The sequence below is a fragment of the Aspergillus chevalieri genome, chromosome 8, assembly GCF_016861735.1.
Source record: "Aspergillus chevalieri M1 DNA, chromosome 8, nearly complete sequence".
NCBI classification, from domain to species: Eukaryota; Fungi; Ascomycota; class Eurotiomycetes; order Eurotiales; family Aspergillaceae; genus Aspergillus; species Aspergillus chevalieri.
The window spans coordinates 1,284,183-1,311,026 of NC_057369.1; the positions used below are offsets into that span (position 1 = coordinate 1,284,183).

At 51.0% G+C, this 26,844-nt stretch overlaps 12 protein-coding genes across 12 annotated transcripts; 8 read left to right on the plus strand and 4 right to left on the minus strand.

Annotated features, from left to right (window-relative positions):
* Positions 1 to 1,873: 1,873 nt before the first annotated feature.
* On the plus strand, positions 1,874 to 4,677 carry HBS1 (putative translation elongation factor EF-1 subunit; the record flags this gene model as incomplete). Its single annotated transcript, XM_043283803.1, has 5 exons — positions 1,874 to 2,102; positions 2,171 to 2,230; positions 2,446 to 3,186; positions 3,235 to 3,417; positions 3,470 to 4,677. 5 exons carry the CDS (start codon positions 1,874 to 1,876, stop codon positions 4,675 to 4,677), a joined length of 2,421 nt encoding a protein of 806 aa, XP_043141046.1.
* Positions 4,678 to 5,409: 732 nt separating this feature from the next.
* bipA (Hsp70 family ATPase KAR2) lies at positions 5,410 to 7,598 on the plus strand (the record flags this gene model as incomplete). The annotated part of the gene is made up of 4 exons (XM_043283804.1): positions 5,410 to 5,560; positions 5,619 to 5,814; positions 5,867 to 6,972; positions 7,033 to 7,598. 4 exons carry the CDS (start codon positions 5,410 to 5,412, stop codon positions 7,596 to 7,598), a joined length of 2,019 nt encoding a protein of 672 aa, XP_043141047.1.
* Positions 7,599 to 7,712: 114 nt separating this feature from the next.
* Positions 7,713 to 8,378, minus strand: ACHE_80435A (DUF967 domain protein; the record flags this gene model as incomplete). The annotated part of the gene is made up of 2 exons (XM_043283805.1): positions 7,713 to 8,276; positions 8,340 to 8,378. The coding sequence occupies 2 exons, from the start codon at positions 8,376 to 8,378 to the stop codon at positions 7,713 to 7,715; spliced, it is 603 nt and encodes a 200-aa protein (XP_043141048.1).
* Positions 8,379 to 8,568: 190 nt separating this feature from the next.
* ACHE_80436A (putative MFS sugar transporter) lies at positions 8,569 to 10,170 on the minus strand (the record flags this gene model as incomplete). Its single annotated transcript, XM_043283806.1, has 3 exons — positions 8,569 to 8,691; positions 8,742 to 10,015; positions 10,077 to 10,170. The coding sequence occupies 3 exons, from the start codon at positions 10,168 to 10,170 to the stop codon at positions 8,569 to 8,571; spliced, it is 1,491 nt and encodes a 496-aa protein (XP_043141049.1).
* A 581-nt stretch (positions 10,171 to 10,751) lies between these two features.
* ACHE_80437S (uncharacterized protein) lies at positions 10,752 to 11,419 on the plus strand (the record flags this gene model as incomplete). Its single annotated transcript, XM_043283807.1, has 3 exons — positions 10,752 to 10,805; positions 10,861 to 11,262; positions 11,315 to 11,419. 3 exons carry the CDS (start codon positions 10,752 to 10,754, stop codon positions 11,417 to 11,419), a joined length of 561 nt encoding a protein of 186 aa, XP_043141050.1.
* Positions 11,420 to 14,548: 3,129 nt separating this feature from the next.
* ACHE_80438S (arylsulfotransferase family protein) lies at positions 14,549 to 16,036 on the plus strand (the record flags this gene model as incomplete). The annotated part of the gene is made up of 1 exon (XM_043283809.1): positions 14,549 to 16,036. One exon carries the CDS (start codon positions 14,549 to 14,551, stop codon positions 16,034 to 16,036), a length of 1,488 nt encoding a protein of 495 aa, XP_043141051.1.
* A 235-nt stretch (positions 16,037 to 16,271) lies between these two features.
* ACHE_80439S (Bys1 family protein) lies at positions 16,272 to 17,105 on the plus strand (the record flags this gene model as incomplete). Its single annotated transcript, XM_043283810.1, has 1 exon — positions 16,272 to 17,105. The coding sequence occupies one exon, from the start codon at positions 16,272 to 16,274 to the stop codon at positions 17,103 to 17,105; it is 834 nt and encodes a 277-aa protein (XP_043141052.1).
* Positions 17,106 to 17,794: 689 nt separating this feature from the next.
* Positions 17,795 to 19,322, plus strand: ACHE_80440S (cytochrome P450; the record flags this gene model as incomplete). The annotated part of the gene is made up of 2 exons (XM_043283811.1): positions 17,795 to 18,931; positions 18,984 to 19,322. The coding sequence occupies 2 exons, from the start codon at positions 17,795 to 17,797 to the stop codon at positions 19,320 to 19,322; spliced, it is 1,476 nt and encodes a 491-aa protein (XP_043141053.1).
* Positions 19,323 to 19,636: 314 nt separating this feature from the next.
* ACHE_80441S (hydroxyacid-oxoacid transhydrogenase) lies at positions 19,637 to 21,167 on the plus strand (the record flags this gene model as incomplete). The annotated part of the gene is made up of 2 exons (XM_043283812.1): positions 19,637 to 20,105; positions 20,161 to 21,167. 2 exons carry the CDS (start codon positions 19,637 to 19,639, stop codon positions 21,165 to 21,167), a joined length of 1,476 nt encoding a protein of 491 aa, XP_043141054.1.
* Positions 21,168 to 21,290: 123 nt separating this feature from the next.
* On the minus strand, positions 21,291 to 22,100 carry ACHE_80442A (uncharacterized protein; the record flags this gene model as incomplete). The annotated part of the gene is made up of 1 exon (XM_043283813.1): positions 21,291 to 22,100. One exon carries the CDS (start codon positions 22,098 to 22,100, stop codon positions 21,291 to 21,293), a length of 810 nt encoding a protein of 269 aa, XP_043141055.1.
* Positions 22,101 to 23,527: 1,427 nt separating this feature from the next.
* Positions 23,528 to 23,809, plus strand: ACHE_80443S (uncharacterized protein; the record flags this gene model as incomplete). Its single annotated transcript, XM_043283814.1, has 1 exon — positions 23,528 to 23,809. One exon carries the CDS (start codon positions 23,528 to 23,530, stop codon positions 23,807 to 23,809), a length of 282 nt encoding a protein of 93 aa, XP_043141056.1.
* Positions 23,810 to 24,667: 858 nt separating this feature from the next.
* Positions 24,668 to 26,294, minus strand: ACHE_80444A (uncharacterized protein; the record flags this gene model as incomplete). Its single annotated transcript, XM_043283815.1, has 2 exons — positions 24,668 to 26,214; positions 26,273 to 26,294. 2 exons carry the CDS (start codon positions 26,292 to 26,294, stop codon positions 24,668 to 24,670), a joined length of 1,569 nt encoding a protein of 522 aa, XP_043141057.1.
* Between the last annotated feature and the right edge of the window lie 550 nt (positions 26,295 to 26,844).

The following is a 26,844-nucleotide window of genomic DNA, read 5'->3' on the forward strand; positions in this document are numbered from 1 at the left end:
ATCCCCAAGATTCAAACCCGTGGCCATGCTTCACTAGAATCCTGCCATACAAATGCACATACAGATTACTACTCACCTGTCGCACCATCTACTCTGAGGTCTCACCCATTCTTTACTCTGAAAATCACTTCTTCATCAGATACAGGGACCGCAGGAACCTCGCAGAATTGCGCAATCTCACTCCGTTATCAGTGGCATCGCTTCGCCACTTAATCATCCACCTCAGCTCTTGCGAACAAGGAATAACATGCTGCAGGAGTATTAAAGAGATGCGCAATCGCATGTATGGTGTTGATTGTCATATTTATCATGACCCGCCTCTTGATTTATTGCATGGACAGTCAACAATACCTGAATGGATTGATGCTATTAGTTAGGTCGGCAAACACATTCTCTCGTCCCAGTTAAGCTTTTCTCTGGTCTGTGATGTTCAAGATCTGGAAACGGCAAGGAAGGTGGTTGAGCCGCTAATTGAGAAGCTTCTTACACTTGCAAGCTGCAATATTCGTCTAGGTAAAGAACCTGACCTTGCCCTTCAAGATCTGGCCTACAGGCCAGCGGCTCTAGCAACGGTGAATCTCGAAGAGCCCTCAGAGTTCATTAGGTATTCGGACTTGCCGCGGGAGCTTCAGTATAGGATCTTAGAATACACGGATCTTGTTACCCAGTGTCGCGAGATCACTTGGAATCCTAAGCAAGGGTTCTATCTACGTTTTAGGCTTGAAATTTGTACTTTACAAACTGTCCGCCCGAGGATCACTTCACTTGTCAGTTTCGGAGTTGCCCTGGCAGCGCTTGAATAATGGATGTTTCTGCTACCGGCATCATGCAGTCTTTTCAAACATCCGCAACTGTTGGTGTAAGCCTACGCCGCTATTCCTTGCTTCAAAGTCTTTGCAGTATCTTGCTCAAACCATGTTTTTCTCCAAGAATCGTTTCATCATAATGCCATCTGAAGGACGATTTTACAAGGCTGCAAAACCTGCCGTACTGAACCGTCTTGAAGCATCGATCTTCTTGCGCGATATGGTTCCTCTCAGAATGCTGCATTCTCTCGAATTCATTGAGATCATTTTTCCACCCGGGCTACATTTCCCTAGGATCGCCTGCACATCAAGACTGGGTCGAAAGCATCTCTTATATGGAGGACAAGCTCAATTTACCGCGCCTCACCCTACGCGTCTACTTTCACGGTTTCCGCTCATTGAGTGATGCAACGCCCCATCGCAGAAGCGTACTAAATAGAGAAGAAGGCATGTAGACAATCATCTCCATGTACGAGTTGTAGCCTCTCCATTATCGCAGTTAGGTAATAGACTCGGTCGATGCTTTGTACATGCCGCTTGGCCTTAGGCTTGGACTCCCGAGGGGGGTTCTACCACGCGGAATAACATACATGAGGTGAAAGGGGATCAAGTTTAGATAGAAAGGAGCTTGGAGAGACGGATTATGGGAAATGACGCTTATGATAGTAGGACGATGGGGAGCCAGAGAACAGTCAATGGCTCGAAACATATGAGGATTTCGCTTATATATAGGTTCAATGAGTCCTTTCGGTGAATAAAAGATCTATACATGTACAGAGTAGGCCCAGTATGCTCAGCAATCCATTCCCGTGCATTTATGCAAGTTATAAAAATGCGCATATTAATGCACACAGCACAAGTGGAGAATGACGTGGTGGGAAACCTGCGAGCTGCTCCCCGCCAACGTCCAGCCGCAACGTCTTTTCGTTCCTTCTTCCTTTTCCTCTCTATGAAAATTGATAAATACGAGACTTTCTAGCTGCTCGAAGCTTTACTTAACCTTTTCTTACTAATCCAGCAATTGTTTCTCCTTAAACAGTGAGTCGAGCAGCGAGCTCAACCCCACCATGTCGCGACACCGCATGAAAACAGTGAGCTACGACGACGATTTCGACGACGACGACGGTTACGATTCTCCCGATCCAGAAGAGCAGGAGCTCCTCGAACAGTGTACGAAAGAAGTACTTGGGCAGCTTCGCTCGGGGGAACCGTCGGTGACGGCGACGAGGGATGAGGTCCAGGAGGCACTTTGGCATTACTATAACGACGTGGAGAAGTCGGTGAACTATTTGAGAGGTTGATTTTTCTTACTGCCTTCGTGGAATCTTGGGTGAAGCTAATAAGCTGATGTTGGGATTAATTAGGGAAGAAAGTAAAGGAGATTCAGAAGAAGCAGACTCCTCCCGCAACGGCGAAGCCAAAAGGTAAGCAATACCCTTGTTTTATATTGCTCTATGTGTATTTCTACGACCGTGGTTGGGCTCGAGTCATTTGTGGAATACCCCGATTGTGATATGGTCAAGGTATGTGTGCGTGTCTGCATTCCCCATGTTCGCTTAACGCGGTCGATCGATCAAACGATGAAGATTTCAAACTGACACTGGTGCGGAAGTCGAGCATGTTCTAACAGGTTTCTCAGTGCCTGCATACCCCATTCCAACCCCGACTACATCTCCGCAGATCGCGCACTTCTCAGCGGCAGAGTTCTTTCGCGATTCGCCATGGTTGAATGTACCTCCACATCGTAAGGCCGACATCCTTGTGGAGCCTTTATATCCTCGAATGGGTCTTTTGGGCGGAGCTCCAGAGAGCGGTGGGAAAGTTTCCAAACTGGCTGCGTTGGCTGCTGCGCGGAAGAAGAAAGAAGGGGAGAAAACGCCTGCAGAAGCAACACCGGCTGTCGCTACTCCGAGCGTTGATAAGACTCCTGAGACACCTGCTGCGGAGGCAAAACCGAGTCCGTTGTCGCTGCGTGAGAGACTGGCCGCGAATGATAAGCCGCGAAAGCCATCGAATGGTATATCGACACTTCGCTCCCTTGGCAAAGGTAGTCCTGCACCTTCGCCGCTGAAGAAATCAAGACCCGAGCCAGCGAAGCCCGAAGTTTCCACAGAGCCTGGGCCGGAAGAACCGGTAAAGAATGACCAGGCGGATCACAAGGAAAAAGAAGAGCCTAAGGTGAACATTCGTGCGCCACCATCCGGCTTTGCGAGCACGATTGTCGGAGACAGCACACGTCCGATGATGACCGGGCCCAGCCACTTGCACTCGAACACCGCTGATTTGATACGAATTTACGGTGAAGATCTTACTGAACCTTTTGACTTTGCAGGCCCCAGTCCCGACGATGTAGTTATGAACGCACAGAGCTCAGCAAAAGGTTTGGCTATTCGGAGAAAGATATGAGATCCCACCTAATATATTGCAGGCTTCAAGTCGAAACAGCCTGCGGCCAAGTCAGCAGGCGATAAGAAGGCCCAGGGCGATCTGGCAGGTGGCATGGGCAACTTGAGTGTTGCGGAGAAGGTGAACGTGAAAAGCAAAAACCTTGATGTGTTGTCGGAGTACAAGAAGTCAAATCGAAAGAAGAGTGCCAATTTTGTGGTTATTGGTTTGTCTTTTCTTTCATATGGCTACGGGGCACTATTGCTCACATTGGACAGGCCATGTTGATGCCGGAAAATCTACGCTTATGGGACGCTTACTTGCTGACCTGAAAGCCGTTGATCAACGGACGTTAGAGAAATACAAACGGGAGGCGGAGAAGATCGGGAAAGGGTCATTTGCTTTGGCTTGGGTGCTGGATCAGGGTACCGAAGAGAGAGCCCGTGGTGTAACCATCGACATTGCAACCAACAAATTCGAGACGGAAAAAACCGCTTTCACCATCGTTGACGCTCCGGGCCATCGGGACTTTGTGCCCAACATGATTGCTGGGGCCAGTCAGGCGGATTTTGCGGTTCTTGTCATCGATTCTAGCACAGGAAAGTTTGAGTCGGGGTTGAAGGGCCAGACTAAGGAGCATGCGTTGTTGGTGCGGAGTATGGGGGTTCAGAAAATCATTGTTGCTGTGAACAAGATGGATTCGGTGCAATGGGACAAAGAGCGCTTTGACGAGATTGAGCAACAAGTTTCGTCGTTTTTGACCGCTGCCGGATTCCAACCCAAGAACATCGCGTTTGTTCCTTGTTCCGGTATTCAGGGTGACAACATCACTCGACGCAGCGAAGATCCCAATGTTTCGTGGTATACTGGACGGACCTTGGTCGATGAACTGGAGACTTCGGAGCGTTACTCGCATGCACTGGATAAGCCACTGCGGATGACGATCGCCGATGTTTTCCGGGGTAGCGTGCAAAACCCTCTATCGATCTCAGGCCGCGTCGAGGCGGGCAGCTTGCAAGTAGGCGACGAATTGCTCACGATGCCCAGTGGAGAGAAAGCGACGATCCGCAGCTTGGAGGTTGACGGGGACGTTAGTGATTGGGCTGTGGCAGGTCAGAACATTGTCTTGAACTTGGCAAACATCGACCCTGTGCACCTCCGGTCTGGAGACGTCATTTGCCATTCCTCGTCGCCCATCCAGAACATCACCAGCTTCACGACCAAGGTGCTCGCATTCGAACATTTGATGCCCAGCATGGTTGACATCCACCGCGGTCGTCTTCATGTGCCAGGACGGATCAGTAAGCTGGTTGCAACCCTGGACAAAGGGTCTGGCGCGTCTGTCAAGAAGAAGCCAAAGATCGTGGCACCTGGTTCAGTGGCTCGGATTGTAGTCGAGATGGACCAAGGAGTTCCTCTGGAGGCGCCTACGCGGGTTGTTCTACGTGCCGGAGGGGAGACTGTGGCGGCGGGATTGCTTGAATAGCCAGTAGACACTTTACAAATGTATAGAGGTCAATATATGTCAGAGTATGATTCATTATGCGGACAATATCAACTAAGAGAAGGTCAAGTGTCCTCCTATTCTCGTTCCTTGGTACTGCGAGTCAGTGAGTCAAAGGCCAAGTGTCGTGAATGCGCTGCCAAATCGGGAAAGACCGTCTGATCGCCGCTTGCCCTGTGCAGAGCTGCAAGTCAAAAGCAGTGCTCCAAAGAGGAAGGCGGAAACAGCCTTGGGAGGCTGCCGCGCCACAACGCCTTACGATTTCCAGAAGGGTCTCCACTTCTAGTAAGTTCGGTGGGGGCTCTAGAGGCTCGCTGATTGGTTATATACGCCCCCTCGCCCCCTGTCGATTGCCTGATTGGGACGCGCATATTCAAGGCAGAAAGTAGGCGGTGAACAAAGCGCCAACTGAGTGCGTGACTCAGCAGGGGAGCCAGCCAATCAGAACACGAGAAGTAACTCTGAACAGGCGAAAAGGCCATGCTGGCCGCTGGGGCTTCGGAGAGCAATACAAGAACCGCCGCTGCTCTTTTTCTTCGCCAACCTCTTCTCTTCCCTCCACTGTGTCTTTTCCCTTCCCTTTCTTTGTCTTTTTGTATCCTCTTGTTCGTGAGGAACTTGGGAAGCTGGGATTTCTCTGATTGTTACTTTTCTATTTCCCTTTGGCCAGCTGGATAAAGATCGCTCGCCTTTTTCACTTCCACCACCTTCATAATGGCACGGCTGTCTGGTCGCAGCGGTGCTGCTAAGCCTTTCACGGCTTGGACGACCATCTTCTACCTTCTTCTTGTCTTTATCGCGCCATTGGCTTTGCTTGGAACCGCACACGCTGAGGAGGACTCGGTACAGGATAACTATGGAACTGGTATGTTTATGGATCTGCAATATCTTTTGGGATTCAGTGGCTAATGATGCTTGAATAGTCGTCGGTATTGATTTGGGAACTACTTACTCTTGCGTCGGTGTTATGCAGAATGGAAAGGTTGAGATCCTCGTCAACGACCAAGGAAACCGTATCACGCCCTCTTACGTGGCCTTCACGGATGAGGAGCGCTTGGTCGGTGACGCCGCAAAGAACCAATACGCCGCTAACCCGGTCCGGACTATCTTTGACATCAAGTGAGTTGGGTCTACAAGTCTTGAGGTTGGAATGGTTGGCTAACAGGACCAGGCGATTGATTGGTCGCAAGTTCGATGACAAGGATATCCAGAAGGACACCAAGAACTTCCCCTTCAAGATTGTCAACAAGGATGGAAAGCCTGTTGTCAAGGTCGACGTCAACAAGACCCCCAAGACCCTCACTCCCGAGGAGATTTCCGCCATGGTCTTGGGTAAGATGAAGGACATCGCCGAGGGCTACCTTGGAAAGAAGGTTACCCACGCCGTCGTTACTGTCCCCGCCTACTTCAACGACGCCCAGAGACAGGCCACCAAGGACGCCGGTACCATTGCCGGTCTTAACGTTCTCCGTGTCGTCAACGAGCCCACCGCCGCCGCTATCGCGTACGGTCTGGACAAGCAGGGTGATGAGCGCCAGGTTATCGTCTACGATCTTGGTGGTGGTACTTTCGATGTTTCTCTTCTGTCGATCGACAACGGCGTTTTCGAGGTCTTGGCTACCGCTGGTGACACCCACCTTGGTGGTGAGGACTTTGACCACCGTGTTATGGACTACTTCGTCAAGCAGTACAACAAGAAGAACGGCGTTGACATTACCAAGGACCTCAAGTCCATGGGTAAGCTCAAGCGTGAGGTTGAGAAGGCCAAGCGTACTCTTTCCTCCCAGATGTCGACTCGCATTGAAATCGAAGCCTTCCACAACGGCAACGACTTCTCTGAGACTCTGACCCGCGCCAAGTTCGAAGAGCTGAACATGGACCTCTTCAAGAAGACCCTGAAGCCTGTTGAGCAGGTGCTCAAGGACGCCAAGGTCAAGAAGTCTGAGGTTCAGGACATCGTTCTGGTCGGTGGTTCTACCCGTATTCCCAAGGTCCAGGCTCTCCTCGAGGAGTTCTTCAACGGCAAGAAGGCCAGCAAGGGTATTAACCCCGATGAGGCCGTTGCCTTTGGTGCCGCTGTTCAGGGTGGTGTCCTCTCTGGTGAGGAAGGAACTGGCGACGTTGTTCTAATGGATGTCAACCCTCTTACCATGGGTATTGAGACCACTGGTGGTGTGATGACCAAGCTCATCCCCCGTAACACCGTCATCCCTACTCGCAAGTCCCAGATCTTCTCGACCGCCGCTGACAACCAGCCCACGGTCTTGATTCAAGTTTGTAAGTCACCTTCTATATCTTTTTATGTGCCACAATTGAACAATTGCTAATGATTTGTAGTCGAGGGAGAGCGTTCTCTGACCAAGGACAACAACCTTCTCGGCAAGTTCGAGCTTACCGGAATTCCTCCGGCTCCCCGTGGAGTTCCCCAGATTGAGGTCTCTTTCGATTTGGATGCCAATGGTATCTTGAAGGTTGGCGCCAGCGACAAGGGAACTGGCAAGGTCGAGTCCATCACCATCACCAACGATAAGGGTCGTCTGACTCAGGAAGAAATCGACCGCATGGTCGCTGAGGCCGAGCAGTTCGCCGAGGAGGACAAGGCCATCAAGGGCAAGATTGAGGCCCGCAACGGATTGGAGAACTACGCCTTCAGCTTGAAGAACCAGGTCAGCGATGAGAAGGGCCTTGGTGGTCGCATCGACGAGGATGACAAGCAGACCATCTTGGACGCCGTCAAGGAGGTCAACGACTGGCTCGAGGACAACGCGGCTACTGCTTCCACCGAGGACTTTGAGGAGCAGAAGGAGCAGCTGTCGAACGTTGCCTACCCGATCACCAGCAAGCTGTACGGCGGCGCTGCACCCGAAGAGGATGAGGAGCCTAGCGGGCATGACGAACTGTAAAATTATCGGGGTTATCTTTTAATGGAGTTTTGCTTTCAGTTATAGTTGCATAGAATTGCATGATACCTTTTTGATCCATTTCTGTCGTATATATATATATACAAGTACCGTAGTCTAAGCAGCCAACTTGGCAATAAAATCTTGCACCACCTCCACAACAACCTGATGATCATGTTCCTGCTTCAACCCACTAACCACAATAACCCCAACCACCCCATCAACCCCCTTAACCCTCACCGGAAACCCACCCCCATGAATGGCATACTCATCCGCCGCGGCGCCACCACACGAACTCCTCAACGCAAACTTCCTCACAAAAGCCCCCTCCAAATCCGTCGTACTACTCTGGCCCAGCATCTTACACCGCATTAACCAACTACTAACACCCCAGCGCAGCACCGTATTCCTCTTCCGCCGCACCCAGACTTCATTATCAGACACGGTCCCCGGCTCCGTCGCGCATTGGAAGATAACGTGTGGTTGTGCCTGGCCGCTGCCGGGAGTGTCGAAGGACGGCGTTGAGGAGAGCGAGATGGATATTAGAGCGGGTTTGCGCTGGTCGGAGGGGAGAGAGAGGATGCGGGTGCGGAGGGCAAGGCCTAGCGACCAGGCTGTGGTCGAGGTGAATGATGGGAAGAGAACGGAGGGGGAGGATTCGAGGGCTGCGAGGGCCGGGGGCTGCGCCGACATTTTTCTGTTAGCAGACTGCCTTATGAGGGATTGGGGGTTTTGGGCGCGTACGTCGACGCTTGGGGTGTTGAGGGGTGTGAGGTCTTCCATTTTGGCGGAGGTAGTCAGGGAGGAAGGATTGAGGTGTGGTTATAGTGTAGATGCCCCGCGTTATATACTACGACGGAGCGACTGGGCTAGTCCTGATGTGGAATGATGTCTCCGGATGACTTCATCCGATATTAATGGGTTGAATAATATTTCCATGGTATCGAAGTGCTATACATAGTAGAGGAAGGTCCTAGCGAGGACTAGTCTTCGGCCCATTGGCGATCTCATCCATTGTTTCATTTTCCTCATCCGTCTTGTTCCTCGGCGCATCCCCAAAGACATGCTGCATTTCTTCCAGCGAGTGATTTGAGGTCTATCACAATTAGCTCGTTGCATTCCATAGAGGAAGGGGGAGTGATGTACCTCCTTCAAAAACAACCACGAATACCCGATAATCGCATAATTAAAAATCGCAAACATCAAAAACATCCTCCACCCGATATTCTCAATCGCATGCGGCGTCACCTGGCTCATCATGAAATTAAACAACCACTGCGACGCACCACCCACAGCAACACCGACCTCACGCGTGCGACTCGAGAAGATCTCACCCACATACAACCAGGGTAACGGACCCCAGGACATGTTGAAACTGAACGCTTCCGCATAGGTCATGATGATCATTGCGATGCCGGCCTTCGTTGCGCCTGAGTTGTCAGTGCTAGTTGGATGTGTGGCGAGCACACAGGCGATGATGAGCATGAAAGAGCCCATTGCGAATGCGCCAACCATGAAGGGCACGCGACGGCCGATGCGGTCCATGACGAAGACCTGGAAGACGAAGACGCCGACGACCTTGACGACGCCGAAGAAGCCGGTTACTAGTTTTGCGGAGCTACCGGCGCCTACAGCTTCGAAGATCTGGTTCGCGTAGTACGCTAGGGAGGTGTTTCCCGTGAGCTGTGCGCAGAGCTGGATGGTCACTGCGATGAAGAGACGGTATCTGTTCCCGGGGAGGACGAAGAGTTCCTTCCAGGAGAACCCATCGCGGATGCGCGCTTCTTCCTGGATCCCAGCGAGGATCTCATCGAATTCCTCACGGAGCGCATCATTTTCTTCACCACCACGAACCCATTTCAGCGATTCCCACGCCCTTTCCGTCCGCCCCTTCGCCGCCAACCATCGCGCACTCTCAGCCACAGTACACATCCCTGCCAACAACAGCGTCGAAGGCAACAACTGCAACCCCAGCGCAATCTGCCACTGCTTTGTCGACTCCACATAATCCTTACTCACCGCAAAAGTCACCCAATAAGCAACCATGACGCCCAGCGCAAAGAATAACTGAAAACAACTCCCCAGCCGTCCTCTTAGCTCCTTCGGCGACATCTCCGCCGCGTACATGGGCACCAGCACCGTCGCAGCACCAATCCCTAATCCCGCAATCACGCGACCGGCGTAGAACGTCCCAAGTGTGTGCGCGTTGATGAGTTGCAGGATTGTGCCGATTGAGAAGACGATTGAGCTGAGGATTAGGCCGCCGCGGCGGCCGAGGTACGCGGCAATGGGCATGGTGAAGAAGCAGCCGAAGAAGGCGCCAGCCTGTAAAATGGAGACGGCGTTGGAGTTTACGGTTGTTTGTTGGGTGGAGGTGTAGCGGAAGTCATTTTGGAAGGATTTGAGGGTGAGGACTCCGCCTGTCCACTGTTTCTTAGCTTCTCGTCCTTCACAAAGAGAGAGGGAGGGAGGGAGGCGTACTGATAACACCAGTGTCAAAAGCGAAGGCAAACGAGCCCATACAACTGGCGGAAACCAGGTATACGGCGCGGAAAACGCCCAGTTTGCGGCCCATTTTGCCAGACAGCCTGCGCACGAGTGCTCCGCACGAGAAATCGCGGTTCACATTCTCGATACGAGCATAAACCATTTATATAGTCATCAGAGTTACGAGTACAAGCACATATCATATGAGCTTAACAAAGTTACAGGAGGGGTTGCGTCCAATGAGCGGAATGCAGGTCCTGTTGCATCACGAGTGTGTGGTTGGCAGTGGATGGTGTCAAGGGGGAAGGGATGGCGTGCTTGGCTGGGCTCATAATAAGCAATAATACTTGATTGTCCTTGGAGTATAGATATTCTCCGATGACGGGAGTTATAACTTACTACAGAGTGTATACTCCGTGGCTAAGTATGTTATTTGTATCTGGAGTGTCGGATCTGATACGATCTCTGAGTTTGGGGAATGTGGAGTCCGACCCCGGATTGGCGAGGCGCTAGTTTCCGGATTGGGAATTAGTTCATTTTGAGGTCATTTGCCTCTACTTTGTAGTATATCAATGCATCTACAACTTTTAGACATCCACACTTCGCATACTAATTATTAATCATATAAATCTTGTATACAAACCACTATTCAAACAGAATAGCAACAAAATGTCCTCTGAACCCCCGACCATTCTCTCAACCCCCCAAAGCCCGGAAGAAGAGGTATCGCCTCCCAGATACAAAACGCAATCCCCTATGCACTGACGAAGATGAACAGAAAAATATCTCCATCGCGAAAACCTACATGGCAATTGCCTACTCTCCCACCCGCAACTCCGGCGCCCCCTCCGTCTCCCACCTCTGCCACCCAGACGCCTACTTTTACTCCCCTTCTACTTTCCCCGGCTGCACAACCCCGATGGACTACGCCGACTCGCACGCATACGTCATGGCCTCCGTTTCCGACCTGCATATCGTGCAGTACGACCAGGCGTGGGCAAAAGATGGACATGTGTTGCTGCGGTATACGGCGGAGGGATCCCATTGCGGGAAGCCGTATCGGGGGATTGAGAGGAGCGAGCCGCCGAAGAGGGCGCGGTGGAGTGCGGCGGCGATTTTTGAGATTGTGGATGGGAGGGTGATGGGGTTTGTTAAAGATTGGGATCAGAAGGTTATGCAGGTGAGTTCTTCCTTGGGAGATGAGAGGGGGGATGGGAGTTGACAAGGTGTAGATACAGTTGGGCTGGGCGCCTGTGAATGAGAGTAGCGATCCAAGGTGGAATAGGGCGATGTTGGCGGATCCGGAGAAGGCGAGGAAAGCGAAGTTTTCTGTATAGAATAGGATAGACAGATAGACGTTAGTTATACTGAAGTTTAATGAGAGTTAGTGCTATATGATATGTTAACCGATGACCTTCTCACTGTCAGAAAACAATATTTTCCACTTCATGTCCTCCACTCTTGCAGCGGCCGCTCCAAAATATTGCGACATGCTTCTTGCTCGTCATTGAATGCTGTAACCTGGACCGGTATAACCGGGGCCTTGCCTTCCCAACTGAACAATGTGGAAGAATCAATACGCCATGGCATATTCTGCATGATATTATCACCGGTTTATGATGATGTTCCTTTGCGAAAGCTTTATCAGTCTCTATCTCAAACGTCTAGCGGCGAGTTGGGATCAACGCCAGCCGGCCATCCACGGAGACATGGCGTGGTATGTTCCTGATCGCAGTATAAACAATACATGCTGCATTTTTCTCGGCTTCTTTGAAATTGTTCACTTGGCCGTTCCATATGGCGTTTTCATGAATGATAGTATTGGTGGACGGTTGATACGCTCATGTTAGCACCACTTCATCATATTTTCGAACTGAGCATCCTTGTTCTGCAACTGATTTGGCATTGCCTCACCAATTTGCTGTCCAAACGACCATCACTTGTTCCAAGTGATCATGTAAAAAATGTGGGCTTAGAAGAATCTTTGGTGATGACTTTTGTTAAATATTCTCTGAACTGTTCAATGACTTGTATCATGCTGTGGAACTTTGCATTTAGAAGATACTTTGACTCTTGATGAATGGTATAGAATGTTCTGGTGCTTGAACAGACCAGAATGTCACATAGATGCCTTGAACTATTTATATCTACAGCGCACTTAGCAGCAGACTTGTTCATAGACATGAATTGAAGTGTGATGAACTTTTCTGAAGGAACTTTCGCACGTCTATGTGGATCACGCGCGGTCTTGGTGAACCCATTGAATGGATTCTCCTTGCGTGGATGAAACGGACTAGCTTGCTCAACACCTCTGGGATGGTTGTTTTGCCGTATCCTTCCTTTCTTTCATAACATTGATTCGTTATCACTGCGGGTTGTTTTTATAACCTGAACCCTCCCAGACAGGCTTCTGTATCGGTTGGCTTAAAGTCGCCCTTGATATCTTGGCAATTGCATAAGATGAAGGCGTTCCGGTGCTCGTTTTATCCGCCACATCTTCATAACCAGAAGCTCCGATGATTTTTCAATGAGCTTCATTAACAAGATGTCCATCTCATTGTCCGCTTTTATCTGCATTCCGGAAGGCCGTGTTAGGCCTGATGGATGGTAGAGTATTGGTAACCATTTCTCAATCGGATGCTCAACCTGTTCCGTGCTGGGCCCATGGCAGAGAAACCAGATATGCATGATGCAGATGATCATTATTAAAATGACATTTCTACCAGCCAATCTTTGATATTAGGCTCTTTTCCATTGGTCGGCACTGGTGCTCATGGGCTTCTTGTACCATAATTGATACTGGTGTTGCCTGCACTCAATGCATCAAGCAGGCCTCTAAGGGTCTTTAACAGCTCCTTTGCTATGCATAAGTGTATTATCCCTTGGGGTTCAATGCTGTTAGGGAGCAGTTTTGTTGTTGAGCCGGGGCATAAACTCCTGATGATTTAGGCTTCCGTTCGACCTAGAGCCACCGTGATCGATGACTGGTAGGTTTATGAAATCAGCGATATCGGTATATGCTTGTGATATCTCTGGCGGCTCTACCTTTTGCGATCACATTTTTATGCAACTTAAACGTGCAGAAAGTTGAGCCCCTATGAGCCGGTGGACCGCCTCCCAATCTGAGGGGAGGAAATGTCACACGGTCAGACTCAGGAACCAAGGGAGAGTTTCCTGTTCATCGAACAGAAAAGACCACTGTTTTTGCATAGAGAATCCTCTTTACGGTGCTGATAAGCGTGGTGACTGTTATAAGACTCAAGTGTCTTCTCCCACCAAAACAGTGTTGTTGAGGTAGGGAGCTAGCTCTGTCCTCTAAATGGACTCTAAATATGCAGGTATTTCGCCAGGAGTTCTGTCTGTTATCCACATCCTTTCCTGATGGCGATGAAAATTTCCAACTTGTGCTTCTTGCCACTGATCGTCGGCCCGTAGAGACTTCAAAATGTGCGGCTACAGCTAGAGGTCCATCTTATACACATGATGTCGCCCCATTCAGAGTTGCTTCTGCATTGACATGAGACGGGGTGGGGGTTCTTCTCGGAACAGGACGCCTTCCACACCCGGTCGATGGGCCGGCCTTATCGGCTTCCAGCTGGGTCCCATTTGCTCTAGTCCTCTCGCAAGAGGCTGTTGGTATTTATGATGCTTGGGTCAACCAGCCGCATGTTTGATGTATACTGGGTCCCAACTCGGTCAGTGTAATGGCCTATCATGAAGAATTCTAGGAGTCGTGGGAGGTATTGCAGTTCCACCCCGTGCTCTATCACATACACAAACATTGGGTCTTGTGCGTTGCCCGTTGTTTCGAGATCTGTGCAATCATAACAATCATGCGCCGCATGATTCCCTGCATTTGGATTGCCGGCAACCAAGCCCCATTGGCGCCGTGATAGTATGCTGGTGAGTGTATTATGAAGATCCCCGCTGTCGAGAGTGACTGCCGTAGTTAGTCGTGCATATTTCTGCCTAAAAGAATGCCTCATTCAGGCATATAACAAGGTCACATGACCAATCTTATAGGTTTCCAGAACAGGAAACCCGGAGGCGGGAACCAGGGAACGTGCTCAGACGTTTTCTAAACCTCTGCCTTACTCGAGACTGGCAGAGATACTGACAGTGTTATAAACTCGAGTGCATTAGTATGAGAGGTATCAACTATTGCCCGACATGGCCTACATAGTATTACCGACTCCGCAGAGTTCTCTGTAAAGTACTGTTGTCGTGTAGAAGTATGAGAAGAGTCGTCAGCATCTAAATCTGGCAGATATCTCGTGCCGATCCAGACAATCACTGCCGTGCCTGTCGCCAGTTCCCGTTTCAACCAGCCGTGCCTCCCTGATTCTCCTCTTTTTATAACCTCCGCGTGTCTTTTTTTCTTCTCTTGCACCATCTTCTCTCCCACTTTCGTCATTCATTAGTTTCATTGTCATTCTTTATTCTTTATACTGTATATAAATTTAATCATGCGCTGGTCAACCATCGGCGCCACGCTCTTTTTCTCTCTCTCCGCCTTGGCTAATGACTGGCCGTATCTCACCGCCGCCACCGCACCTTTCCGCCCGCCCCGTCTCGAAGTCGAAAAGACCGGCACCACCGACCCCGGCTATCTCTTCATCGGTCCTCGTGGGAATGAGCAGTCTGGCACTGCAGCCCTAATCTACGATGAAGATGGTAACCTCGTGTACCAGGGACCCGAAGAGGTCACCGCCAACTTCAAGGTCCAGCGTCTCTTTAACCAGGACGTTATTACCTTCTGGGCCGGAGACATGATGAAACTGGGCTACGGTTACGGTACCGTGCACATTCTCGATAACACCTATCGCGAAATCTACACCGTCAGACTGCAGGACGACATTGTTACTCCCGATGACCAGCCCCGTGAATCGTACATTGACTTGCACGAAAGCCACATTACGGAGCAGAACACCCTGCTTGTAACCGCGTACAACATCACCCCGCACGATCTGACCCCCATTGGCGGGAACCCGGATATGTTCATGTTGGACGCTATGTTCTACGAAATTGACATCGCCACCAACGAGATCGTACACTCATGGAGTGCTGTGGAGCATCTCGACAAGATCCCGCTGGAGCAGTCCAAGCAGGGTCTTGGTGAGGATTTCGGTGTCAAGGAAAATCCCTGGGATGCCTACCACATCAACGCCGTCGAACGCATGGACGAAGGATACATGATCTCCGTCCGTCACTTCTGGTCCGGTTACTATGTGCACAACAACGGAAGCGTTATGTGGCAGCTGAGCGGGGCTTTGGGTGAGGGTGATTTCGAGCAGGACGAATCTGCCGGCTTTTCGTGGCAGCACGATATCCGCATCTACAACCACACCGAACAGGGACTTGTCATGGACCTGTTCAACAACGCCAATACCCCAACGGAACAGCAGGGTGCCACCACCGGTGTGAGTTTGGCTGTTGACCTGGAGAACCGTACCGTCAAGGCACTCCGTATTCTTAGCGACTCTGATGACGTCATCCACAGTGTCAGTCAGGGTAGCTACCAGCTCCTGAGCCAGGAGTCGCAGCACGTGTTTATGGGCTACGGCTCCATCTCCAAGGTCAAGGAGTTTGATGCCGACAACAACGCTGTCTTCACAGCTCAATTCGGCGTAGACAACCAGGTTGCGTCGTACCGTGGCTTCAAGTGCCCCTGGAAGGCTACTCCGTTCTGGAAGCCCGCGGTGGTGGTGCAGAGGCCGTCGTCCGACACGGCAGATGTGTTTATGAGCTGGAACGGAGCGACGGAGTATGACAACTGGGCCGTGATGTCGTTGCCGACTCCGGATTCCACCGACAGCGAGGTGCTTGCGACGCAGCAACGCACTGGATTTGAAACGGTCGTGCATTTGACGGGTGTCAAGAGTGGTGGATACCTACAGGTTGTGGCACGTCGGGGAGATGTGCCTCTAGGGACGTCTGAGGTTGTGGGTCTTTAAGTTGCTTTCTTTCAACATTGTATATAGTGACCAGGATGTTACACCATTCTATTACAGTCTGTATAGTGATACTAGTGGAACGTGACGGTTGTACTGCAACGTTTGGACTTCCCTTGTGCATTTCATCAATTCCCATGCCAGATCGAAAGATATAAGACCTCAACGGGCTCCAACTAGAAGCACCATTAACAGCATCAACGGTCAACACCCTACAGACAGTGGAAACACCGACAAGATGAATATATTCTTCATCTTTTTCCTGGGTCTCGCCCTGGCCGTGCCCCATGGCATGTACGGCCTCAACCCAACCACCAACACAATCACCCACATGAACCTGAAACACAGCATCATGCACCCCGAAGATGCCAACACCCACCAGCACCACCAGCGCCACGAGCCCATGCCCATGGACACAACCACCAACCCCAATACAGACCTGAAAGAAACCACCCACCACGACGGCCCCCCACATCATGGCGGCGGCGACCATCATGGAGGAGGTGGCCATCACGGCGGTGGCCCTCCCCACCACGGAGGAGGTGGCCATCATGGAGGCGGTCATCACGGCGGCGGTCATCACGGCCCACCCTACAAACTCCTCTCCGCAAACCCTTTCGTCTTCCCCAACACAACCAACACCACCACGGGTGGCCACGCCATAATCCAAAACTCCTGCGCCTACCCCCTTTACCTCTGGTCCGTGGGCGCCTCCGTCAGCCCGCAATATACCCTCCCAGCCTACCACAGCTACCGCGAGTCGTTCCGGCACGACGCTGTCTCGGGGGGCATCGCGATGAAGATCACGACTGTGCCAAACGGGCTGTTTACGGGCCGTCCGCAGACGATCTTCGCGTATAACTTGAACGTCAATGCGAGTCGTGTTTGGTATGATCTGAGTGATGTGTTCGGGGACCCGTTTGAGGGGAGTGAGGTGAAGGTGGGTGCTGTGCGGAGGGATGGGACGACGAATGTGGAGGGAGGGTTGAGGTGGGAGGATGGGGTGCCGCCGAGGGGGAGTCAGGTGAGAGTTGTGGATTCGAGGGAGGATGTGAAGGTTGAGTTTTGTTAGGGGACATAACTGGTTTGAAAGTTGGTTTGATGGGGAAGTTCGGGAAGGTAGTTGTTGGTTGAGGGAAAAGGTGCATTAATGGGTGGATGGTGGATGATGAATTGCTTTTTTTTTTCTTTTTTTGTGATCAATTACTCAGTTCAGTAATAATGGTGGATTCTTGAGTTTGAAATGAAAAAGTATCGATGTAAAGTACTCCGTACATTTTCTGATATTGGACTTTTTTATAGGATACTTCCGATATGCATGATTTAGCCCTAAATCTACGGGCCGAGGCTTCCGTCCGTCTTCATCCCCTCTCGAATCTTCTTATTCGGCCGACGCGGAAAAATATCCATGCGCTATACGTTTCTACTCTGCATAACACATTATACCAAATGTCACCTCAAAATTTCCCGAAGATGACCCGGTTTCACTAACACTAATGTCCGGCGGGGTCCGCCGACCTACCAATGACAATCCTCCAGAAAACAATAACCCTTGCATGACTGTTAGTTTCCGAAACATTGAATCAGCGCTGAGGTCATTGGGTTGTGGAATGGTTACCCTAAGAACGTGCATGCATGGGCAGTCGGGAAGTTGTTAGCCGGAGGAGAGCAAATGTATATAGATGGCGGGGTTGGCTGGTTTGACGTTAGACTCAATGAAATATTCTATTCTATATTGATGGTGTTGATTTTGACTTCATCATGTTATTCGAACTCGCTCTCAGAATCATCCCATCCCTTTACTTCGTTTATCTGGTTACATCTACCATATGGTACCTCTACCTCCACCCCCTCCACCGCATCCCCGGCCCAAAATCATGGATTATCTTCCCCATCCTCCGACAAATCTCCGGCATCCGCGGCAGATTCGACAGCGACATGCGCCGCTTTCACAAGCACTACGGAACCGCAGTCCGCTTTGGCCGGGCAGAAGTCTCCTTCATCACCCCCGACGCGTGGAAGGAGATATACGGACATGGTCACGCACAGTTACCGAAAGTGCTGACGTCTGTTAGTAACACGTCGGATATCATTAGTTCGAATGATGCGGATCATAGTCGATACCGGAAGGCGCTTTCGCATGCCTTTTCTGCGAAGGGCCTGCAGGCGCAGGAGCCGCTTCTTAATGGGTATGTGGACAAGTTGATTGAGAGGTTGAAGGGTATGGCGGCGTCGGCGGTACCGGTGGATATGGTCAAGTGGTATAATCTGACGACGTTCGATGTGATCGGGGATCTTGCATTTGGGGAGCCGTTCGGGGGCTTGGACAGGGCTGAGTATCATTACTGGGTGGCGATGGTTTTTGGGTTCGTCAAGGTTGCCCCATTTGCGCGACTTAGGGATGCGTATCCGGTTGTATTCAAATTGTTGAAGACATTCCTGTTGCCGAAGGGTTTGATGGCCGCGAGACAAAGACAGATCGAGCATGCGCAGAGGACTGTTGCTAAGAGGTTGCAGAATGCCAATGCTTACCACCGGGGGGACTTTATGGACTCGATGCTGCGGCATGCTGGGGAGAAAGATGGGTTGTCTGTTGAGGAGCTTGAGGGGAATGCGAATATTCTGATTATTGCGGGGAGTGAGACGACTGCGACGTTGCTTTCCGGGGTGACGTACTGGTTGCTTAGGACGCCTGATGTTATGAAGAAGGTTACGGATGAGGTGAGGGGTGTGATGCAGTCGGAGGCTGAGATTACTTCAAACACTGTTGCTGCGAGGCTTCCTTATATGCTTGCTTGTCTTGAGGAGGCGCTTCGGATGTATCCTCCTGTTCCGACGGGGTTGCAGCGAAGGACTTTGACTCCGGTTCAGATTGCTGGATATGATGTCGCACCTGGTGTATGTTCAATTCACCTCTCAGCCTTGGTAAACGAGAACTAACAGCATCCAGACATCCGTATCCGTCCACCAATCCGCAGCCTACGCTTCCCCAGTCAATTTCTACCTCCCAGAGCAATTCATCCCCGAGCGCTGGCTCCCAGAGGCCAAGGATAATCCATCCTCGCCATTCTTTTCGGACAGACGTGACGTGCTGCAGCCATTCTCAGCCGGCCCGCGGAACTGTATTGGGAGGAACTTGGCATTTGCTGAGATGCGGCTTATTCTTGCGAGGGTCCTTTGGAACTTTGATCTCGAATTATGCAAGGAGAGTGCAAAATGGGCCGAGCAGAAGAGTTATACATTGTGGGAGAAGCCGGCTTTGATGTGTAAGTTGAGGCCGCGGGCGTGAAGACTAGCCGAGGAATTGATCGGTGATGTCAAGATCAATGTTCGGTAGATAGTACCTGGCCCAATTATGTGTGAAACGATTTTGTTGTTTTCTGGTAGAGTAGTTAATCCAACTTTATACGGAGGACGCGGACCGCATTAACCGGCATACCTAGTGACCCCAACCTCGGCCCAATTCCCCGCATTCTCGGCCGTTACAATAAGTCCGGGGCCGGAGTACATATTCTCTCGCTCACCTCAGTCCCTCAGTTCTCTTCAATTCATTCATTCTCTCAGTCTACTATAACGCATTCTTCAATACAAGAATAAGTGAACATGTCCATCCGCATCCCCGCCTCAGCAGGCACACGAGCCCGCTCCCTTCTCCGCACCATTCAATACTCCCACCCGCCCTCATGTCCCTGCCACGGAAACCCCCTTCACCACCTCCAGCATGGTCACCAAAATCCCGCCTCTCTCGCCCGCCATCTCGCAACACCAATCGACCCCTCGCGCCAAAAAGAATATGCCTTTGAAATGGCCGCCTCCAGCATTCGCTTCGGCCCCGGATCCACCAAGGAAGTCGGCATGGATTTCAAGAACCTGAAAGCGAACCGCGTGTGCATCGTGACGGACGAGAACGTGGCGAAGCTGGACGCGATGAAGCAGGCTGTGGAGGCGTTGAGCTCGGAGGGGGTGGAGTTTACGGTATTTGATAGAGTGCGGATAGAGCCGAAGGATAGTTCGGTGAAGGAGGCGATTGATTTTGCGAAGCCGTATGGGGCGGATGCGTATCTTGCTGTTGGTGAGTCCTCTTTCCTGCAATTTGCAATTGAATGATTTGATGGCTGATGGATAAGGTGGTGGATCCGTCATTGATACCGCCAAACTCATGAACCTCTACACTACGTTCCCCGAGGCCGACTTCCTCGACTTTGTCAACGCTCCCCTGGGCAAGGGTCTTCCTGTTAACAAGCCGCTTAAACCGCTTATTGCTGTGCCTACGACAGCCGGTACTGGCTCCGAAACCACTGGAACAGCCATCTTCGACCTTGTCTCCAAAAAGGCTAAGACAGGTATCGCCCACCGCAACCTCAAGCCCACATTGGGTATCTGTGATCCCATCAATACGCGTACAATGCCTGCAGCTGTGAAGGCAGCTTCTGGACTCGACGTGCTCTGCCACTCTCTTGAATCTTGGACCGCAATTCCTTACAACGAGCGTACCCCGCGCCCTGCAAACCCCATCCAACGTCCTGCCTATCAAGGCGCCAACCCCATCTCCGACATCTTCTCCCTCCAAGCTCTCAAGAGCTGCGTCGAGTACCTGCCCCGTGCTGTGAAGGATCCCGATGACTTTGAAGCACAGTCGCAGATGCTCCTCGCAGCCACCCTGGCCGGTGTCGGGTTCGGTAACGCGGGTGTCCACCTCTGCCACGGCATGAGTTACCCCATTTCCAGCCAGAACCCGGGTTATAAGCACGGTGGTTACGCTGTCCCTCACCCGATCATTCCCCACGGTGTTTCCGTCGCCGTCACCGCACCAGCTGTGTTCCGCTTCACAGCTGCGTCGAACCCAGACCGTCACTTGGCTGCTGCTGAGGCATTTGGCGTAGACATCTCGAACGTGAAGCGCGAGAGTGCCGGTGAAGTCCTTGGGGAGGCTATTGCGGACTTCCTGGTGAAGCTTGGTGGACAGCCGCGTGGGTTAAAGGATCTGGGATTCAAGGCGTCGGATGTAGACGGCCTTGTGGAGGGCACATTGCCGCAGAAGCGTGTGCTAATGCTGGCACCGAACTTGAACGAGGAGTTGCATGCTGAGAAGCAGGAGTTAAGAACGTTACTCGAACAGTCGTTGGATTATTAGGTAGTAGGGTATAGCGGTATAGCAAAGTAAATATTACGTGAGCATGAAGAACAGAATCCATCAAACAATTGCAAACCATGATGATCAGCTCATCAGGAGTCAAATCCGTAGCCTTCAAGTAAATCAGGCTACAACACCCTGAACAGGAAGAGCGCCACAAATAACTTCATCCCCAGCCTCAGTCAAAGTTTCACCCTCAGTAACAGTTTCCGTCTCATCCTCGGAGTCCATTTCCTCATCCTTGATCTCAATATCCTCGTCATACTCATCCTCGTCTTCCTCCTGACCCCGATCCTTCGCCTCAGCATCTTCCTCCGTCACCGGCAAATCCAAAAACATCTCCTCACCCCTCAACTTCTCCCCAACTTTCGCCCCCGGCGCCGTATTAACCCCCTCCCTCATCTCCCCCAACTTAATAACAGCATCCTGCACCAACCCAGCAAGCGCATGTCCCTCCCCCACAACCCCCTCAGCCCGCTGCCTCAAACCCCCCATCCAATATTCAATATCATACTGCACCTCCGTGGCCCTAACCATAAGCACATCATCGACAGCCCGCAGGAACCACTTCGTCATGCGCATCTCAGGCAAAAACTCCTTATCCATCCAGCCCCGCAGGAAGGCCACGGAGGTGGTCAGCCGATTGTACCGGCGGTTGTAGTGCAGGCTATAGGAGGATTCGTTGGCCTCGAACTGGGTGATTGCTGCCTGGCAGATTTCGAGGAGGCGGGTTAGGATGTCGGTGACGGAGGTGCGGAGGTCGTGGAACCAGGCGAGGGCGTGAGGGGAGTCGGACCAGTCTGGGGCGGAGAGCTGGGAGAGGATGTGTTCGTATTCTTTGTCTGGGTCGGGGGTGGGAGTTGGGGAGGGTTGGGGGGCTGCGTTGAGGGGGGCAATGGTGGGCTTGGAGCGGAAGGGGAGGAAGAAGGACATTTTGGTGGTGGTATGGTTTGTAGGGCTTGTTGTATAGTGTGTAGAGGGGGAAGTAGGGTTGTTGACTCTCGGTGAGAGCAAGTAGCTGGTGGTGAAGAAGAGAAGAGAGGAGAAGAGAAAGGAATAGAAGGATTTTAATACAAAAATTTTTATTGATGATGTATGTATTCATCTTCTACTTGCAGTGCGGTATTTGCATAATGACATGTCTATGTGTAAGGCCACAAGGCCACCAGCACATAGACCTGACGTTGCTTCATTGTCACCAGTATAATCCAACTCAAAATTCCCTCTCAGGAGAAGAGAAACCCCCTGATAAACCCACAAACATCTGATATGCAAGATACCTCTCCTCCCAATCCTCGTACCTAGACACAGCCTCCTGCACCAACCTCTCAATAATAAACTCCTCATAAACCACCATCTTCGCGCTCTTCCTAGCCTCCAGCATCTGTCTCAAGCACATTGAAAACATCCATCAATCCCAATGGACGCAATGAAGAAGTGCAACTGGGTCTTATACACAACACAGACAGAATATTCTCTGCGGTTCCAGTAGGGTCAGATTTCATGGAGAGTCATCTCATCTACACCAACGGAAATAATAAGACAAGCTACCGAGGCTGCAAGAGGTATTATCAACCTTTCCATATGAATTAGTTCGGCATATGGCCAACTGCATATCCCTGACCTCATAAGCTTGAGAAACTCAGCAGGGCAAAAACAGTCAAAACAACCACCGACAACCAAATAGAGTGCCGATGGAGGAGGAAGAAGGGAAAAAGGCTGTTGCGGCAACAATTAAGAGACCTCCGAATATACGATAATGGAAGATATAGACGAATTTCTGCAGATGGGTCATTGCAGGACTACCCCGGACATACATATATGCTGATGATCCTTCCCCAGCTGTTATTAAATGCCCTTCTGCGCATAATGAGGAGCAAGTTTTGTTATGTTGTTATTACTTTCGCTGTTCTCCCCGCCACATCTCGCTTCCGATGATACTGCTTTCACATCTATTGGCGGCTGCATTACATGTGTTTTCACCTATGGCTGTGGGCTTCATTCTGTTAAATACTTTATCCTACATTGGTCTGATGTATCTTATGACAAGCGAAAAGACAAACATAAGTATTCTAGGCGGCTATGCGCCAGACCCTAGTGAGCTCCCCCCTATAGTAGTAGTCATTATGGGTAAACAATCGAGGCAATTGTAGTAATTGTAATTTGGACTGTTTTTTGCCAAAGTCACCGAGAATAATCGACCAATCCTGGATTCTGCCCATGGGATCTTACCTCTCTTCGCTCGTTACTTGTCTCGTCTCGAGCTTAAAAATTCCAACTTCCCCGTTCCTTTTCCAAAACCCTCTCGTTCACCTTTTTAACATCTAACCTCAAAGAGAAAATGAACCCTCTATCACAAAATGGCACCAAGAACTTACCGTCCAACAAACACCTACTACGCAATGCCAAACTACCGCCGCATCCTCGGTGCCTACGCCATTACCGGCCTATTCGCCTGCGCGCACATACATCCTCCCCATCCACCATCCCCACACGCAACACTCCTCTGGATCAATTACTTCGTCACCCTGGTGGTCCTGCTTTTAATGAACCCATTCCTCTGCTTTGAGCGCACGATGATTAACGAAGACGCGGGGGAAGGTTGTGGTCAAGGCTCCGTTGATATGGTTTCGGTCTTGTGAGGTGCAGCTTGATCTGGAGGGGGTTAGGAATGGGGTATTTGATTATTATTTGAGGATTGAGAATGGGAGGAATGATGAGAGGTTGCGGGATGGGTCGAGGAGAGACGGTGTCGTGCTATGCATGTTTCGAAGCGGGAATATTTGCAGAGTTGAAATATTTTCAAGGTGATAGGCCCGAAATGAGATGTCATTTCGACCCCCATGATGCGTCCAAGGACAAGAACCCTCCGTTACCACAATAGAACACTCCATCCCAATATCACTCACCCACCATCAACCCATCCACCACACATCCCCAAATCCCCACTCACCACCTAACCAACGCCTTCCCATACCTCCACCCATCCCTCAATCGCCCATCCAACTCCCTCCATCAACACAAATCGTGATGATTAGAATGCCCAGGATGAGGAGCTTGTTAGCCAGAGCAGGAATGGCTATGCTGAGGAGAGGTGGATGCAGATGAGAATGCCGGTTATGATAGAGACTGAGAGAATTTAGCGAAATTAAGGAGTTGAGAAACAGATGAATAGATATGAGATCCCGGATCACTTTGGCAAACAGTCTATGGTTGTAATACAAGCGGGGCTTGGTCATGATAGCTACTATTATAGTCCAAGACAAAAAGCAATGATGACCTCGCGCTAATCATCGCGAGTATAGGTAGTACGAGAGAAGGGCCAAGCATACTGAATTCTCGAATGAAATATATTCAACATCCTTCATTGACATTCTATGCTGTTTTTACAATTCCCACGCATAACAAACACAATGCTTTTGTCGTTGAATCGAAACAAACGCTAACCAACGCCATGGGTATAAAATGAAAACAAATGAAAATATGAAGACAATCTCGGATTAAAACATCGAACTCCGCTTCTTCGCCAGCTTCTCTTTATTCTTTTCCTCGGATGACCGGCGCAATCCAAAGAAACTGCTCTTTTTCTGCTGCAGGCCTGGGGAGGATACGTGTTGTGGCTGCAACGGGAGGAATTGGACTGACGCGTGGGCATTGGGTCGCCTGTTATTTCCCACCTGTGATGGCGGGACATGGAGATACGGGCCCGGACCTGGACCTGGACGAGGTGGAAGGTGTGGCCGTGAGGACGACGGATGTGATTGCGTAGGACGATGCTGTGTCGGGCGTTGTGGCTGCGGTTGTGGCCGGGGCTGTGCAGGGCGCTGCTGCTGAGACCGGCGTACCTGTTCCTCCTCTCTGCCGTAGATCTTCTGCAGACGCTTGGTTTCCTTTTCGATTTCGGCTTGTTTCTTGCGGCGCGCTTTGTCGTTTGCTTCTTGCATTTTCTTTTGGCGGCGGAGGTCGTCCTCTGGTCTGGTGCCTGGGGAGAAACGTACTTGTTGTGGTTGCTGTTGCTGTTGTGGACGAGTCTGTGGTTGTGGCTGCGAAGGTTGAGATACGGCCTCTGGTAGTGGTTTGTTTTGCTGGGGAATAGTAACCCGGGGTCGTTCCGGACCTGCGCGTGTAGGATGCGGTTTGTTGTTCGCAACCAGTGCGCCCGACATAGCCGGTGGTTGCTGAGGCTGAGGTTGAGGCTGAGCTTTAAGGCCATTGGCAACAGGGGCTGCAGTACTAGGACCCGGTTTCTGAATAGGTTTCTGCACAGCAGCAGCATTCTGCGGGGTCTTCTGCGGTTTCTTCACATCATGCGAAATCGAAAATGCCTTTTCAATCGACGTAAAAAACACATCTCTAATCGTAACAGCCCCCAGCAGCAAAACACACTCCAGCCCCTTGAAATCCTCCATCTCCACGCGATATAGGTTCGGCTCGTATAATGTCATCTCGCGCAGGCCCTTGAAGATCGAAATCGTGATATCCGGCTCTTTACTCTTCGTTTTAGTTTCCGTAATCGATGCCGTTTTCCCGGATAATAAGCATGCTAGATCCTTGGACAACTTGCTATCCTTTCGCCATCCAAAACGCAACTTGGGCGTTACATCCGCGACCGCAGGATCAATTTGCGTGCGATCCAACGTCGAACTCGACGGCTGTCGGAAAGTGTGTTGCGGCATCTCAAATTCCCACGTCGCAGGACTATTCCACGTCTTAGGCTTATACCGCACAACGATCTGTTGGTCCGGATTATACAAATGCACAACGAACTGGCTAGGAAGGATAGGTTCAGGGGGAGGTGTGACGCCGCCGTTTGCGCGGATCGCATCTGCGGACAACGAAGGTTGCGTCCATTCTGGGATGAGGAGGACTTCACCGTAGATTATCTCCGGGACGTAGGGGTCGCAGAGCGCGACTGCGTAGCGGTTCTTGGAGGAGGGAGAAGATGGGTCTGGGTAGCGGAGGTGGTAGGCTGGAGCGGGTTCATCGCCGTGGTGGCAAAGATAGATGGTCCAGGAATGTTTATTTTGGCCATGTTTGAGGTAAAATGCTGTGCTCGTTTGTTAGCCGGGGGAGTCTCATGGGCGCACGAGCGCAGGGATACGTACTGGGGAGGTTCTCGTCGAGCATATTGCGCGCGCGCGTAGAAGGGTCAGGGATACGAATGAAGGTCCCCGATGCGATTGGCGTTAGTGGAAACAAGCCGTGGCCATCCGGATAGTGATAGGAAGCGAGTGGATGTTATAAAAGATGGAGAAAAAAGATGTCGTACTCGTACAGGAACCTCGCCCTGCGCCACTCGCAGATCGGCTATTTTTAGCGTCTATCTTATCGATCTTCACAGCGCCATCGCTTATGACGAAGGCTCCAGCATTTCACTGCGAATGTCTGTATAGAAAATACTGTTGGAATAGGGGGATTCCAAGGAAAGATTCTCCAATGTTCTCTGCGCCGGCCTTCACCGGTTGTTGTATGCAAGTCGTGCAACTGACTGCATTATCCCCACTATATAGGTACGTAGGTGCCCCGCAGACAAAGAATATATACAACTGCGCCTGGAAACAGCGCATTCGCACTGCTTTATGTCAATTTGGCTGCCTACTGTATATCACTGCCTACATTTCGCTTACAACTGAGCTCGTTTAGCTTCATCTCCTCGGACGGGAGACTACTGGACCCC